This window comes from Halichoeres trimaculatus, unplaced genomic scaffold, assembly GCF_033239565.1.
Source record: "Halichoeres trimaculatus isolate MK-OKI-2021-1 unplaced genomic scaffold, fHalTri1.1 fHalTri1_scaffold_13, whole genome shotgun sequence".
In the NCBI taxonomy this organism is placed as follows: Eukaryota; Metazoa; Chordata; class Actinopteri; order Labriformes; family Labridae; genus Halichoeres; species Halichoeres trimaculatus.
The window spans coordinates 20,868,734-20,886,548 of record NW_027437191.1 but is presented as its reverse complement, the minus strand read 5'-3'; the positions used below and the strand labels follow the sequence as shown (position 1 = coordinate 20,886,548).

At 40.2% G+C, this 17,815-nt stretch overlaps 2 protein-coding genes across 2 annotated transcripts; both read left to right on the top strand.

Moving 5' to 3' along the window:
* Positions 1 to 230: 230 nt before the first annotated feature.
* On the top strand, positions 231 to 10,510 carry LOC141801555 (jun dimerization protein 2-like). The gene is made up of 5 exons (XM_074684631.1): positions 231 to 382; positions 1,430 to 1,481; positions 7,837 to 8,054; positions 8,648 to 8,752; positions 9,003 to 10,510. The coding sequence occupies exons 3-5, from the start codon at positions 7,860 to 7,862 to the stop codon at positions 9,192 to 9,194; spliced, it is 492 nt and encodes a 163-aa protein (XP_074540732.1). The 5' UTR covers positions 231 to 382; positions 1,430 to 1,481; positions 7,837 to 7,859; the 3' UTR covers positions 9,195 to 10,510.
* Positions 10,511 to 12,071: 1,561 nt separating this feature from the next.
* On the top strand, positions 12,072 to 14,978 carry LOC141802331 (uncharacterized). Its single transcript, XM_074685872.1, has 10 exons — positions 12,072 to 12,189; positions 12,270 to 12,442; positions 12,672 to 12,779; positions 12,889 to 12,982; positions 13,091 to 13,140; positions 13,230 to 13,311; positions 14,210 to 14,295; positions 14,390 to 14,584; positions 14,682 to 14,777; positions 14,850 to 14,978. The coding sequence occupies exons 1-10, from the start codon at positions 12,072 to 12,074 to the stop codon at positions 14,976 to 14,978; spliced, it is 1,131 nt and encodes a 376-aa protein (XP_074541973.1).
* The last annotated feature ends 2,837 nt before the right edge of the window (positions 14,979 to 17,815 follow it).

The following is a 17,815-nucleotide window of genomic DNA, read 5'->3' as shown; positions in this document are numbered from 1 at the left end:
AACGCCTCCAGCTATAGACTAGTGTATGTGTTTATAGCCTCAACTATATTTATTGAATGTTTTTTTATGGCTTCAGGCAAGTGTCGAATCTCTTTATCTGTTCCCTCAACTGAAACTTTCCTCTCCTCCACTGTGTGTGTTTATTGGTTGCTAGGGGTGGAGCACACAGACCTTTGTGTGTGTGCAGAACCTCCCCTTACATTATTTTCATCCATGCTTACGTACGACGAGTACTTCCGCAATCCTGAGCTTTTCAGAGACCAGAGGAGTACTTAAACGGGCTGATGCAACGACCTCAGCTAGTCCCAAAACCTACATCCGATTCACAACTCCCCCATCGACACATTACTGTTACTACTGCGGATTTCTGGACGCACAATAGGTAAGCCTAACTACAAGCCATGCTATTGTTTTCTTCCGCTTCTGTTGATTTTAAGCATGAAGTGAGAAAGTGTTGCTTTAAGTTTGACATATTTGTGTGTTTTTGCGCTTTTCTCACGTTCTGAATTTGACACTTTCTCTACGGATTTTTGCCCCAAATTTTGTGTCAGAAACTGTCAGATATGTTAATAGGTTTTCATTTTAAAAGTCTGATGTCGAAAAAAGTTTTAAAGTTTCACATTGCTCTTGCCGTAGAAGTCGATTAGCATCACTTGCCTTCTGCCACCACAACCGTTACGTTCGTTACGTTACTTTGTTAGTACAACTGTTGTTGCAACATTCGCCTCACAGCTCGTTATTCATAGACGTTTGGTAAATTACACAGCAGCCAGTGTACAGCAAGTGATATTTTCATTGCAGGAGATTTAATTCCAGTGTTGCTGAACAGGAGAAGTGTCGGTTAGCTTAGTGAATGCAGTTATGTAACACTATCCCCGCCACACGCTGTGGGGTTTCGGAGGTGGCTAGCTGTTAGCAGAGCGAGTTTGGTGCACCAAACTCCACGGGATCTGCAAGGATTTTTACTTTTACAATAAAGAAAAACAGGAAGTTTAACTGACTCACTGCAGAGAAGGCACGATATCAATCAGAATAGCTGTAAAGTCAAAATCGGCCTGCTTGTTTTTGAATGAACTACTTTGACTACTGTTAAATTAAAGTCAGACACACTGCCTGTGGCTGCAAAATAAGAGTGAGACGTCCAGATGTGCAAGACGACTTCAACGTTAATCTGTGTATCTGTTGACATGAATGAACATTAATTGGCACATTTTTGAATGCAAATGAATATAGAATTAATATACAAGAAGAAAAATCAACAATGGAAGAAATGAAAGACCTCATGTTGATGAAAGGGAGCCAGATGTTCTGCACTGACAGAAAAATCAGGAAATCAAACATTGCAGTTCTCATGATAACAATTCACTGACACACTATGAAACTATGCAACTGTGAACATTAATACACATCTCTCGCTACATTTCCACAGCGTCCATCACAGTTGCATCATTGGAAGAAAACAACTGGCTGGTTTGCTCTGAGTAAGTATTGTGCATATGAAACAGTTTTAGGTTCAAATAATGAAGACACTCTCAAGTATCACCTTTGGCTGCACTTGAGAAAACTTAACTTGGCACTGCTAGTTTACTTTGAAATATAAGTGATGTAAATGAAGTGTGAAGTATTTTTGGCAGCATGTCTGCTCACATTAGCTGAATCTGTAGTCTGTGTTTTGGCACGTTGTGTAGTGCACTTTTCTGTATGTTTAAGTGCATCTTTTTTGAGTGGATAGAAGAAACTTTCTGAATGTGTGTTTGACCTTTATTTTTTTTCATTAGATTGCATAAGAAGTTTAGTATCTATCACCAGAGCAATTACCTATTGCTGACCCTGCATCTGTGTAGTGATGAGTTGGTGAATATCATCCCCTGTCAAAATGAGGATCTTTGAAAAGATTTACAGTGAGCTGTAGAGGAGCTGCAACCTGAGCTTTAGTTATCTGCCCCATTGGCCTGAAAGTTAAAGTCCAATGGGAGAATGGGGAATATGATGGAAAGGGTTGGATCATGTGCACGAGTGTTTGTGACTTGCAAGTTCATGGGTTCAGTGTTTTCCGAGTGCATGCGCCTCAGCTGCTGCAGTGCTTGCTCGTACCGCGATATGCCACGCAGGGGAAACTATTTGTGTTCTTTATATATGTTGTTTCTTTTGTGCCTTTATCTGTGTTTGCGTGTGTCTAAGTGATCCAGCATGTGTTACAGAGGGCTTAAATGCTCCAGCGCCTGCCAGGGCACATCGGTAGGATGGTTCCTGCATAAATGGAACGCTGCAGTGGATTAATAGGGAAGGGCTGGCGAGCCGACAAGCAGCACAGGGCCGACAGGGCTGAGAGGCTGGACGTGGGCGCACAGGGTTTATTTTAAGTAGAAATGCCTTCCAGTGCGTCTCTGGAGAGAGCTGGAATTGCCAAGCTGCAGCCCAACACAGTGAATAGACAGCAGACGCATTGCAGGCGAGCCAGCCAACTATGCAACAGCCAGGCTCAGTGATACTAATACTAATGCAGGGGGGAGCAGCTATTCAGTGCTGCATGTATCACATTATCAGTCTCACATTGTAGTCCCCATAAGCCTTTCCACATGGTCTGTAAAAACAGTGTCAGTACAGGCTGCATGTGGAAGCAAACACCCAAACGTCCAAAGGTGTAACTGAGAGAAGAATCATTAAAGCCTGTTGGCTTTTCTTTTCAGAAGAGAGCCCAGTAAAAGCTCCATTAAAAGGCCTGGTTACATAGTTATGATTTCCAGATTTCCTGAATTTCTTTTGGACTGGGAGACAGATTTCTCTATTTGCACAGAAAACATTCTTGTCCCTAAATGTTGACTTAAACACTGACCCTTATCTCACAGCGCTCTGCAGCAACAAAGCGTTGAACGTATAGTGTAGTGTAGACACTTGGTGCTCAAGTGTCTGCTTGATGTTGAGCAGATGAGGAAATATCTGAGGACAAAGTGTGAGCATTACAGTGACAACCACACATTACACAATAATAATGATTGCCTCAACAAGCAGCTGTAAATCTGACTTTCTGGACTGGGTTGGCCAATATCTTATATTCAAGGATTGCATGCATCTTGCTTGGATTTGTCATAGACGCGTTCTCCATACGGCTAAAATGGCTTTTGTCTGCATTTTGTATTTTGATTCCTTTAATCCTCGTCTGAGCCAACCCAAAGCTCGCTGCCATGCAAAGTCTAATCCTGACTTACAATGAGGAGAAAAGTGGTAACAGTGTAATAAGTCAAGCAGGACCACCCAGGTGCAGAGTATAGATGTGTGACTGTTTAAATGGCATGTAGCAGTCTGAGCAGGAATCCAGCCAATCATCACACAGGGATGTTTGAATGAAGGCTGCCACAGTGCTCTGGCTTTGTGCATATCTGCAGGTGTTTTGTGTTTCCCACTTGCCTGAAAAAAAACTTTTGTTCTCATCAAATAAAAAAAAGAAAGATAAACTTCCTGCTCTCTTGTGTAATTTCAGCGTGAACACACAACAGCCTTTGCATGCTCTGCTCACCATCACAGCCAGAGTCTTATCTTACAATGAAAGCTAAATAACAGCCACTGCTTTGAATCTTTGAAACGTAAATCGACTGAAAAGTGGTGCTTTTTTCCCGTCATAGTAGATAAGATAAGATAAATGAGCAGATATGACCTCAGCGTGATCACAACAACAAGCAGTATTTGGGTGTCTCTTCCCTCTTTGTCCCTCCAGTGAAAACATAACAAAAGGCTGGATAAAAGAGGATTCTGTATATTTGGTCTGTCCTGTCCTCGAGGAAAGTCTCAGCCAAATTCCCTGGTTCCCCTTGAGGATTGCGAAAGGCTGTAACTCAGCACACACAGCCCTGACGGAGGGCAGACGGTAATGATGATCGCTCAGACCTTGGCCGCAGATTGAGAGAGCGTGCCTTGGCCTGATCCTGTTTTCACTCATTGTTCATTTTCGGAGCTCGTGTACTGTTTGAGAGCTGGAGGAGCTGTTTGCAGGAGTTTTGCAAGACTGGTGTGTGTGGGCTGTGTGGCGCTGCCATATTAGTCCAGAATTTGCTGTTAATAAAATGTGCTGACAAAAAGTGGTCTTGGAAAGTTTGCATACCATGATCCAGTGATTTGAAGTCGAGGCAGTCTGGCAGGGCAATAATGCTTCTTTATGTTTCAGACAAAGATGAATCCTGCCTTCGAAGTGAGCAGAGGTTAGCAGTTAGTGGGCTTCCTTTGAAACAGCAATGGTATATAAAGGTCATGAGTTGCTTTTTGAAAGCTCCCTGTCACCCCCCTCCCGTCCCTCTCCTGCAGGGTCTCTATAGGGGACGAGGATAATAGGGCCTCCAGTCGTGCTGCTGGCTATTGGTATGGGTCTGAATTCCTCCGCTCTGCTAATTGCGCTCAGAAATGACTCAGGAAATGGACACATTTGGTTGAGCTAAAGACAGAGTGTGTGAGCAAAGAAACTAGTGGATTGTAGCTGAAGTACATACAGGACGCAGTGTCTGCTTCTGCATGTAGGACGCACACTCCTCACACACACCTTCAGCTATCTGCTCTCATGGAGTAAGATTAGTTTTGGGCTGCAGCCAAAGACCTGCATCGGGTAGCTCCTATATTTTATAACTAATACATGACATTTCCGCTCCCCGCCCTTGGCTGCAGCTCGTCTCCTCTCAGTTAGCCCTGAGTCGGGCTGTGTAGGTGTCTTTGTCTGAGACTAGCGTGGGTCTAAAAAGGCTGTGGCACTGGCTTTTCTGCTTCACTGCAAAAGCACAGTGACGGCGTTGCATCATCAAACGCTGACCACTAATCCTCGGCAGCAGTCCTCCGCTGACAGAAAAAAAGGAGAGAAAAATACCCCTCTCTGTTGAAAGATGCAAAAAATCACATTGAGTCAAACTTTTTGGCTGTAATTATGCAGCGTGAGCGCGATGCATCAGCAAACTTCCCCAGTGCTGTTCAGATGAGTTTTCTGTAGAGTTTCATGTCTGGAGGCTAGCAAAGGGGATTTTAAGACAGAACAGATTAAAAGTAACTTTCCTCTCAGCTTAAAATTTTCAGTGAATAAAAAAAGCCACTTCAAGGCCTCTGTTATGTTTCTGAGTTAACACCAGCTCTATAAATCCTCTGTGATTCACTTTTATGTGTTCTAATTGATAGGCTTCACTTTGTTCTGAAGGCTGCAGGCAAAACTACCTCTTAGGTGTTTTGTGAGATCTGATGTCATGCAGACAAATGTGAAGTTATGTACCCAAAGTGTGTGATGTGTGTGTGTGTGAGTGTGGCGAGGTCTAGCCTGAGCGGCATGTCTCAACAAGCCGTAGTAAGGAACGGGGGCTTTCCTTGTGATATGTCTGTCTGAGCAGGGTTGTGTTACAGTGTGCTTTATAGGGGCCAGACTAATAGACATGAAATATGATTATTCCAGGATTGACTTATTTTTTTAGCATCTGTTTCCATTAGAAATCATGTTTGTCCAGAAAGGAGCCTAATCGGAGTCTGTACACCGGTCCTGTGTGTCTGGCCAAGTTGAAACTGGACTCCATTTTTGCTCCGATGTGATTTACTCAGTCATTCCTAATGGGTGCTTCAGTTCCTGTGGCCGCCCTCTCGGCACAGGGTGTAGTTTGGGTCACATCTTTTGAATTCCAACAAAGTTATTGACTGGCAATGAGTAATAGATGAAAATTACTGCGTAGCTTAGTCTAATTTCAAACTTATCTCTAATTTGAGATTGCAGCTCCATCTAAGTCTTTACAGAAAACCAGTGTTTTGGTCTCTTCAGTAGAGTAACTTGGATACCTTCTGGCCATTTTCACTCCTAGATTAGCAGCCTGCCATATGGTTTGCCTTGAGAGAAGGCTTTGGCACCTTCTATATTTCTGCCTCTCCTGAGACTTCCAGAGAGAGGGAATTTTGTCCGAGTGCGATTTTTACCAGGGCTGTCTTGTTCTTTTCCTCTCCAGTAAAAACAACAGGCTGCTGCCAAGTGCAGCGTCAATGGGAGTATACATACAGGGAGTGTGAGGGGATGAGAGAGAGAAAGGAAGAAGGTTGCTGAGGTTTAAATTGTAAAATGCTTCATTGGGCAGCGGCTGCATACAGCAACTAATGCTTGATGAGATTAAATCATCCAGACTGAAGGTGTTAAGGAACAGGTTCAAAATGGGGGAGATTGGATAAAGAAGAACAGTAAACATTGAATGTTAAAGTTAATAAGAAATGCAACACCCAATCAACGTCTGAAAGATTCTGCAGACACATTTCAAATCACAGTTATACAATTATTTTTTTGGCTGTTTTGCATCAAAGCTCCTGCTTTTCATTGATTTTGATAATCAGCAGCACAAACGTAAACAAAACTAGATGTAAAATCATCACACAACAAATGTCAGTGATTGCCACACTCGAGAATTGATTTCCTCTTGTTCAAAGTGAGACGATCTGGTTTCCACTGTGCTCGACAGTAAACTCCAATCCAACTGTAAAAACACTCAGAGACCAGCCCATAAGCAGGGTGGAGTGCATCAGAATAGGGTTACATAACCTTGTTTTTTTCATTACCTCCTTTATGGCTTTTGTAATAGAGCGTGTCTTTCAGCTCTTTAGCTAAGAAAGAAAAACTTGGTTTAACTTACAATACAGACGGCCTGTCAGCTCGTCACCCACCAGCAGCGTCAGCTGTTTCCGCAGCACCTCACAATATGCGCCTTTGTTAGATCCATATGAGAGGGGCTTTTGTGCCCAACCTGCAAACGATTGAGAGGCAAACGTGGATTAAACTGTTAGTGTAAAAGTTATACTGATACGATCAATCTTTTAAAAATAATCCCTCATAGTTTTGGATTGAGTAATCCAGGATGAAATTTTGCCAAAGTTAAAATTTAATCCAACCATTGGGAATAATAGTAGAAAATGTGAAAGTAGCAGCCATTTATTTTTTCTCCTTTGCCTCTGCTGCCCATTTTTTAGCTTTCTTTAATTATATTTATTTTAATCATAACCACTGAACAGAAAGAGGAACAGTCCTCTCTAGAATTCACTCTTCCTTAGCAGGGATGGGCAGGGTATAGTCAGCTCGAGTTTCACTGTTCCCATCTGTAACATTTGTTTTTTATTTGGCCATCAGAAGTTTTCCAGCTCTTGCTCTTACAGTAATTAGAGAGCCATCTTAATACTGCAGCCACTTCCTTCAGGCCTGCTAAAGTTCTCCTTTTTCTCCTCTCTGGCCCTCATTCCTCCCTGATTACATTAAAAAGTGCTGCGGTAAACCCCTCTGAATGATTCCAAATTGTTGAAAGAGGTCGGCGGTGGAATGCAACTGTTGACATGAATGCTTTTGATATCCTCTGAATCCTCTTTCACAAAAAAACCAAGGGACATTTACAAAGAACACGCCGTCACTGATCAGAAGCATAAGTACAGCAGATAGCTGTCTGTTTATGTAATCGTATTGAGGAGAGCCATGGCTTCCTTAAGCATGTGAAACTCAAGAGATGAGTGTGTGGCTGCTGACAGTGTAGAGTTTGTTATTTTACCAGTTGCTGACTAAAAAGATAACACAGCTGTGAAAGCTGTCAACGCCTGAACATGTTCTTGAAAACAGAAAGATGTATTCAGAACGATGACAAGAAACTGTTTTAGAGCCTGTATTGCCTCGATGATAGAATTTTGTTATATAAAACCACAGTAAAGATAAAAGACGCTGTATGATTGCAGAAATAGGAAGAGGTTGAGGCTGCAATCATGAACAAAAAATCCATCTGTTTGATCTAATAAACGACTTTGACTTGTCAGCAGTCTTATTTTTGGCTAATGGCCTTCCTTCCTTCTGTCTCCTTGCAGGGGCGGTGGCTGCCTGGTCGGACATGATGCCGGGACAGATCCCTGACCCTTCGCTGGCGGCCGGCTCTCTGCCCAGCCTGGGCCCGCTGGCGGGCATCTCAGCCACCACGCTCACCGATCAACTCAAACTGGCCGACTTTCGCCAGCTGGGTGCCATGCTGTCCCCGCTGCACTTCCTGGGCAGGCTGGGAAAGAGGCCTCTGACCATCAAGACGGAGGTGAGGAGGAAGAAGACAAAAGAGGAAATGATTCACTAACAGGGTGTGTGAAAGATAAGCTTTCTGTCAGAGGGTATCAGATTAAAGAAGGCCCTCTGTCAGGGTAGGTTTTATCTCATCTGTGGAAATCAGCCAGTTTCCATTTGACACTAAGGGACACTGACATTTATTTGAATATTTGGTTTTCTGATACATGTGATCTTAGAAATGTACAAGAAAGACCTGTTTAGTTTGCTTAGAAGTGTGTGCACTTGCAGCAAATTTAACTTACATAAACTGTCAGTTTTTAAATATCATATCAGTTATTTACGAGTAGAACTATGATGATGGTACAAGAATGACCATTTTAAATGATCAAATTAAATCTAGAATCAGTATTTGCATGGTGTAAAGTAGACAAACATATGTCTACAGGCTGGCATACTGTACCTGTCTCCCTCTGGTGTTTATAGCAAAAAATACAGATTACTCAGCTCATTTTTTTTAATCTTGATGATCATTACTTTTAGTCAGAGATATAAATACTGATAATTTTTTCAATAAAATATATTTAGAGTTCCTGTTTCTCATGCTGACGAACATTGTGTTTGCAGATGGATGAAGACGAAGAAAGGCGGAAACGGAGACGAGAAAAAAACAAGGTAGCAGCAGCGCGGTGCCGAAACAAGAAGAAGGAACGGACCGACTTCCTTCAAAGGGTGAGTTCATATCAGCAGGAGCAGAGTAGTGCTGAGTAGCTGCCCTCAGGTAACCCGAGGAACTGTTTCTAATTTTAGGTATCCGGCCTGAATGCAGAGCTAACATGATCAGGCTAATTCAAGTCTGGTTTAAACAATCAGTGTAAAAGCACCTGAGCATCTAGAAATCATGGATTAGTTTTCCTAAGTGATGATCTGTTTATAGCTTCAATATTTTAATAATGTGAAAAACTTCAAAATCCGTGTCCAGGAATCAGAGCGTTTGGAGATGGTAAACTCAGAGCTGAAGGCCCAGATCGAGGAGCTCCGTGTTGAGAGGCAGCAACTGATGGTGATGCTCAACCTCCACCGGCCTACCTGCATCGTGAGGACAGACAGCGTCAAAACCCCTGAGAGCGAGGCCAACCCCTTGTTGGAGCAGCTATCTGCTGACAAGAAGTGAAAGTGGGAAACCAGGGATTTGAAATCCCTAATTCCCAAACTAACACCACTGTGGCAGCCATTTTTATGAAACCATAAACTGGCAAGCTTTCTGAATAAGCACTTGAGCTCCAAGCTGAGGACTTTTGGAGACTCTGCCCAAAGACTGGAGGTTAAAGGGCTTCTTCAGTACAGCTACATGAGCTGGCTCTGTCCATTGGAAGACTGGAAACACCCAGTTTCATCTTTGCATTAAGTGTTGTTGACACCCACTGTGCCTAGCTGTTACTTCAACCATCTCTACACAAAGGGACCAATGGAAACTGGAGTACAAAAGGAACCAATCATGAGGAAACACACTAATATCAATACGGTGCTCTGTTACAAAAGCCCTGCGTAGATTGTGTGGCATTGTTTGAATGCAGGGGCCTACAAAGGCTAAGTGCTCTGCAGTCTCCTATTGTATGCTAGCTGAAATATACAGGTGTAGAATTTTTAGTATACAATACTCAATTAAGGACACCAGACGAAGTAGAGTTTTTTTTAATTTTGTAAAATTGATTTGTACGCGCTGCCTCAACTGCGGCAGATACCGGTTGATCCGATTTGTGGTGACGCTGGCGTCATGATAAGCACATATACACAAAATGTTTACACCATTGTTTTTTTTTTGGACTTGTTTGTCCATTATTGTTTTATACTGCTTTGTATACGTAAACATATATGAAATGCTTTTATAATCACTTGATGTGATTTGTCTTTTTAGTCTGTGTCTGTCATGTTGCGCTGTCAAACAGCTGTGAAAACAAAAGAAAATCTTGTCAGCTGAGCAGTATTTCAATGTCTGTTCTGGACTGTCTCTGCTATGTATGACTCTGGTACTCTGACTAGATTAAATTTTATTTTCTAACTACAGCAAAGAATAGACTCCTTCTTACTGTAACTCATCTTTTCTTTAGTGAAATGGAAGTTGTGTTTCTTCCTCTCAGTCATGATAGCAGAACTATGAGGAGACACAAGTTGTGCAATCATGTTTTTCTTGAGCTGAGGCTGCTCGTGATAATGAGGGTTTAACTTTCATTTTCAGGTCATACATGCCCCTCTATGTTAAGGACTCAGCAGACTGAACAGAAAACTGCAGGCAGTGACTGAACAAACCTAAACTCATATCTAAAGACTTAACAAGAACTTTAAGGATGTATTTACAGGAATCATTTATGTAACTCCTCTTCAACTGAGGTATGTTAAAAAGCACTGTAAGGTATTTTTTTATTAGTTTTATATTACAGGTAATGTTGTAATGCAATAACTGTATTTTTTATTCCATACACTGATACTTTGTACACATTATAAAAATACCTCCCTTGTTTCAAACATTATGATAGCCTTTCAATTATTGAATTAAATATCAAATTATTATGACTCCTATCAATGCCATGATACAATATTGTTGTTACTGGCTCCCTCTGCTGACTAAATAAAGTAAGTCTTTTCCACCTTTTAAGTTACACCATCTTTTTAATTCTTTATAATCATGAAAGTTTTGGATTTTTCCACCCAAGACAGCGAAAAAAGTGTTTTCCATCAAAGGAAAAAAAATCACGGTGAGACAGAAAATTACGCACTGTTACAGTTTAAGGTTATTTACATTGTTTTGCTGTTCAGGTTATTGAAAAAATGAAATTAAGATAAATTCCAAAATATTTCCGGTAAAAATGTATATTTCCGGTAGAATGACCTATAGTTACAGGTGAGCGAGGTTAACTAAAATAAAGGCTTGGGTTTGAACGATTGAAAAGTTAATTCATCTGGATTAACGCCTGCACAGTGGTCCAAACTTCGGTCAACGGCGCCATCTAGCGGATTGTTTTATGAACTGAATGAGTAGCAGTCAGCCAAAGGAGCCCTGAACCGAAATGTAAAGCAAAGACGTTACATTTTAAACTCAGTGAGGATTGATATTTGGTAAATTTCCATACGACCATGCAGAATTAATTCATTTTAGTTTATATATATATATATCGCTTCGTTATTAATTAAACTGGGACTACGAGTACTAAAAGGACCGTTGGTATTTGCGGTGAACTGTCCGTTGTAACCGTTATTTAAAGAGTTGGTCAGGTCTTGAACCAAACTTTAGCTCCAATGACAAAACCTACTAAGGTGAGTCATCTCAATTTAGCCAAAATTAATACGTTTATCAAACTAATTGTTCCGTTTGTGTTCTTAAATACTAATGTACATGATTTTTTTTTCTGCTGTCCAAGCCTGCCCAGTTACTACATATAATACAAGTTAGCTTAAAATGCAGTTAAACAGAACGTCTAAAGCAGTGGTGGTTATAGTAGCCTACACCTTCGCAACGTAATCAACTTTGAGTCATTCTACCACAAACGAGATTTTTTTCACCTGTTTAATTAATAATCTGAATATAAATGCTGTGTAGGGAGTTTTAATCTGTAAGAGTTGCAGAATTTCCCATCTCAGCATGTTAAAAAACAAAATACTTTTCTTTAAAATCATTGGCTACCTTGGCTGGAGAAAAAAGTGGTGAAGGATGGTGAGATGGAATGCAAAACAAACAAAATGTTGTGTAATGTATTTCTTAAACTTTTTGGACACCTTTCTTAAAAAAAAAAAGTTATAAATATATTCCTTTCTTCTTAGGATACTTCAGTGTGACAGGGGCTAATGCTTCACAGTACATACATAGTACAGCTATATGAAGTAACTATTTGTTACTTGCATGACTGCTCAAGATCAAGAAAGTCATGTTAAGTTAATCTTTTAAATCAAGCTAACAGTCATGTAATGTAGCTCTATGTGTTCGTGTTCTGTACACCGCTTACCACACCTCTTTCCTCTCTGGTGTTGCTGACACTAAGAATCCTAAGAAGTGATGAGTACTCAAGAGGAAGACAGTGAACATAAAGAGAGCGAGGATCAGGCACTAGAGCAGAGTCAGGTCCCAGAGGAGGACTGTGCTGATGAATGGGATACTGACCTGGAAACAGACAGTAAGTGACCACATAGCTCTTTTAATGATATATAAACTATGCACCTCCTCTTTTTGTTCTTTCTGACAACTTGCTTTCAGATGTCCTCAATCAGCCACACGGCTTTTCCCAAGCTGAGACCTACCTGTGGGCCTGTCAGCGTATAGGGGTCGTTCCTGTTTCCTCCTACCTCTACCTGAGTGGAGAATATCTCAACCTGAACCACTATGGTGTGGGACCTCTGGGGGTCAAAGCGCTGGCTACAGCTTTACAAGTAAGGGAAACAAAACTTTTTGACCAAGTTCAATGGAAAAAAAAGTTCACAATTAAACGGCTGGGTTTTTTTTTCTTTACAGATTTATTTAGTTTCTTCAGTCAGATAATGACTTCCAGAACTTTTAATGCAGTTCATAAACATACTCAGAGGAGAAGACGAAGAGAGGTTGTACTTCGGACATTTTCCTACATAGTCTGAAATTCATTTTTCTGTCCTAATGATTTAGACTGATAACACGGTTACCAACCTTGAGCTGGAGAACAACAACCTCGGGCTGAAGGGGGCAAGGTATCTGATGCAGATGCTTCAAAGTAACATCACTATCCAAAGGATTGTGAGTGTTCCACTTACACTTATCTGAGGAGAGCACATAAGTAAGAAAATGAGATGTGAGTGATCTGCAGAAGGAAAGTGACTTCATTGGCTTCATGTTTTTACTGCAGAACCTTTCCAACAACCAGCTTCACCTTGAAGGAGCAAAACTCATTGCTGATATGCTGTCAGAAAATTACTACATCAAGTCCATCAAACTATCAGGTGATCAACTTAGTCTCACACCTTACAAGATATAAAACATTAATATATCATACAAAATACCTCTTGCTGTAGATTACTGATCACATGACCTCACCTCCCTTATCCCAGGAAATCATTTTGATGACTTTGCAGCAAAATACTTTGCTGATGCTTTACAGGTCAGATTAAAGACTGTTGGGTCTACATCATGCAGCTTTTAAAACCTTGTAAGCATTTTTCAGTAAGTGCCCGTGCTTTCTTCCTACAGGGTCCGTGTGTGTTAAAGGAGCTCGACCTCAGTCACAACATAATCTGTGTGAAAGGAGGAGAGCACCTGGGTTTTATGTTGGGTAAAGAATTTCTTTTGTAACTGTATTTGGAGTAAATTGTTGCTAATGCCAACATTTTTAGATTAATATTTAAGAAATGTGTTGGATACACAAAGACTAGTCTAACGTGATGTTCTGAATGTGGGTAAAGAATGAAACGAAAACAGCAGTTTTCTTATTTCCATAAGAGAACAATACGTTTTTTTAGATCCAAACTTTAGGCCTTTCAGTGGGTGTTTCATCACAGCAACAACTGACTGTGACTCTTTTATAAACTGTAAAACATAAAACCCTACAGCTTTTAAGAACCACATTTTCTGTCACCAGTTAGCATTTTTGTATGTAGGAGTCAGTTATAGGTGTTCTAATACCTCAAAACAAAACTATTCTTTGTTGTTATTCAGACACCAAAACCCAAAGTAAGGACTCCTTCATCTCCCACTATGGTTTATTTATGATCTGATAAAAAAGAGAACACCTTGTGCTTATTGGGCTGCATAGAGGACACTGACAATTTCAAGTCTTCTCCAGGTGGAAGACGAAGAGAAATGACTAAATCCAACATAAATAGAAATGTAAAGAACAGAGTAAACCAATTGTACATCTCAATTAATCTGAAACATTTTTTATGCCTCTGAGTTTAAGCTTAATAAACAACAACAAAATGATTTTCAGGAGAAGACTTGTAATTTTCCACTATTAAGAGAGTTCAGAATGATAAACAGACACCCTGTGATAATTTGCCTGAAAGAGTTTTTTTTTCTTCTCCCAAGTTTGTAAATATATCATAACTCACTCCAAGAAATGATCATTTGTTCTGATTTCTTTGAAAAAGAATATTTGACTTAACAGAATTGATGGTTAATTAGCTGCTTTTTAAATGCATGATAACCTTCAGTTTTTTCTTCTTTTCCTTAAGCCAACAATTTTGGTATTGAAGTCCTGGACCTGAGCTGGAACCACCTTTGTATGAGTGGTGCTGTGGCTTTGGGTGCTGCGCTGAAGGTAACAACCATCTGAAAATAGAATATCTTTGGCTGTGTATTTATTGATCTGTTTCTTTGTCATATTAGCTGCCTTCACCCTCTACTTTCTTTAGGACAACTCATGTCTGATGCAGCTCCGGCTGTCATGTAATGGTTTTGGTCGCAATGAGGCGGCGTCGCTTGGTAAGGCATTGCAACAAAACAGCACACTAGTTCTGCTGGATCTAAGTTGGAACCTAATGGACGATCAAGCTGTGAAGCTTCTTTGCCAGGGCCTTAAAACCAACGACACCCTCCAGGTTCTCAAGGTGAGTGCTCAAGCCCTGAGATTTCATGTTGGTTTCTCACTCGACTGACGGTTGATTCTTTAACAGAAATGTGAAACATTCATGTTTTTATGTTCAGCTCTCCAATAACCCCATGAGCAATGCTGGAGCTCTGGTGCTGCTCGAGACCGTTACAAAGAACACCAACTCAGCACTGGTGGAGATTGATATTTCAGTAAGTGCAGGGTGAGCGAAACCTGAATCTTGTCTGGGGATGCATGGTGAAACATCTCTCTTTGGGATACAGACCGTGCCTGTGTATGAAGACTTCATGGAGCTGTTGGGAGAAGTCCATCAGATGTGTCCTGCTCTGGATGTTAAGTACAGCATGATGAATTCTGCCACCAGAACCCTGTCTGCTCTCAAGACTTGTTAGGTCGGTGGACAGAGGTTTAGAGAAACCTGAGTGTTACACACCTACACTATGCTACACGTTTAAATACACAACCTTACAAAAATGGTTAAAAAGAGATCATTTTTTGCATGAATGACGTAGTTTCTAAGTTAAAAAAAGAAGAATGAAATGTCCACAGAAAGAGGTAGCTTATTTTTTTTCTTAACTAGCATCAGCTAGCTGAACTTTCTCTTTGTTGCAGTTAGTCTGCTGAGCTGACAAGGTGACAACAGAGGCGTCTTATAATAAAATAAGACAAACCTAAAAATGTACCTTAATAGCAGCTTCCTATGACCTCAGTTACCCTCACCCTGCTCCTGCAGTACTCCTTTGCTTAACACAAATCTGTCCTGTGTGAATACTTAAACCCCTGACACCAACCAGCTGCACCTACCTGAGCACTGCCAGCTGTGTTTGCCGCTGCTGCTGGGGCCACAGGGTCCTCCGCTTCATTCTCCCTGTCCAAAATTATCTTCTGGTATGACAACAGACCGAGAGGAGGAAGAAAAGAAGGCTGGCATCTATATCAAAGGGCCCGGAGAAAAGGAAGAATAGGGCCAGATGCAGGCTAGTTGTTTGGCCACATTGGTCAGTTGTGAATGAGATGTTCTGTAAAGGAAACAGGATGAATATGCATGTGAGAGTTACTTATGCAGGGCCTGCAGGTCAGGTTTATTGGAGATGCTGCTAATGAATTGTCTCAAGGTGTTATATCAAACACTACAACGTGTTTCTGTCAGGTGGCCTCAGTGGAAACCAACCATGAAACGTAGCACTGATTCATCTCCACAATCCCATTCACAATAATATCCTGAGTGATGGAGACCCTTTTTAAACCCTCATTTCAGCTCTGCTATTTGCATTTTTTCAAACTGCAGGCAGTGTACTGTAGTCACAGCCTTTGTTTCTATGAATCAGGAAAAAAAGGTCAGAGGCCTAACAGCTTTCCCTCCAGGGGGTCCTTCATTATTTCATGCCTATCTCAAACTCCATACATCCTTAAAGAAATCAGTATGTGCCTTTTCATATTCTGCCAAACAACTTTTTGCATTTGTTGTTTTCGCATTTTGCTGGCAACTGACTTAGCATTCAGTGTTTCTCAGTTGATGAGAAGTCTCACAGTTAGCATACATCAATCTGCACTCTTAACGCTGGGATTTAAGAATTAAAGGACAAATTTAAAGGCTCTTACCTTCTTACTGGTGGTAAGCTGACAGGCGCTCCTTGTTATCTGGATAAGGAAGTCGCTGAAATGGTGATTCAGTGCTCCCGAGGTTCACAGATTTCTTTTCAAGCACAAACAGGCTTAAAGAAATATGCAGTGGGTGATGATTTGAGATGGTTTAAAAAGCTCTGTTTTCAGCTCTCCTTGAAAGCATTTTTCAGCTTTTTGAGGAATGAGTAAACTAAATTGAGTGTCCACCTGTTGGCAAAACAGGATTCTTCACAACCCTTAGAGCAATTATTGACTGGATTTCTTTTAATCGGTGGAAAAAAAACATATAAGACTGTTTCATTTCTCTTCCAAGCCTCTTATTTTTTCTAGCTTATAAGGCTCCTGCATTCTTTTCTGTCAAAAGAGAAATGATTGCAGAAATTTATTTGAATAGGAACAATAATAAGGAAGTATTTTGTAGCACTGGAAATATTTCTCAGCCTTATCTGACGGCTCAAATGATGTCTGTAGACAGCACATTTTGAGAATTAAATAAATAAAAACATAAAAACATAAAACAGAGACAGAGCAGCCTGTACACTACATGTCCTTTAACATTTATAAAAGCAAACTTAAAACTTAGCTTTTTAGTCTAACTTTTAACTGAGATTTACTTTTACTTATTTATTCAAACAAGTTTGGCTCTTCTTCTTCTTAAAGGCATATAACTTTAACCTTTAGTTATATATATTTATCTTTGTATGTGTTTAAACTTAATGATTTATCTTATTATTATTTATCTATCCTATTTACTGCACTGCTACTTTCAGCTTTTAAATTCTGTATCTTAAAGTTTTAGTTTTTCATCTTTTACTGCTTCAGTCTTTTGATATTTTATAATCTTTTTTGTTTCTTTTAATTTGGTTGTTAATTTGTATTTTCTTGTTGTGTGTTTAACATTTTACTTCAGTGTTTCCTCATTAAGGTCTCCAGATAGCGCTTCCACAGTTCCTCAGGTCATCTGCAGGGATTTTAATTAAACTGTGTTCACCTTGTGCATGAAAAGTGCTTTATGAATTAAGATGATTGATTGATTGAAGACAATAACAGGTATTTGCTGTAACCAGTTTGCACATCTTTACAGTGAATGTTGACTTAATGTGATCAAATCTCTGCAGGGTTTACTCAGCAATTTGAAAATCAAAGTGTTTAAGAATTAAAACATAAAAAGATCATTTAAATGGACTTTTTCAGGACTGAAATACAGACGTTTCCTAAATGAATGAAATAATTATCTGTTAAAAAAATAACAGAATAATTTAGGTAAATTATCTCTCTGATGTGGCATAATGAAAACAAACAGCTAGCTGCCAATTTCTAATAGGCCATCTTTCATCTGAATGAACACAAAGACTTTAAACCCACGTCTTATTTAGCAGTCCCATTGGAAATTCAGAGATTTAGCCAAATTCTGAAGACGAAACAAAAAGCTGCCAACAAACCCTTCAGATATCTATGCACCCACTGGCACATGCAGCCAATTAAAATGGTCCCTCAAACGCTAATGGAATCTTGAGCGGTAATAAAAGTAAATAATTAAATTAAAGGAACCCTTGTATCATTGTTTGCTGTATTCAGGCCCATTAGGAGCTCCAGTATTCTC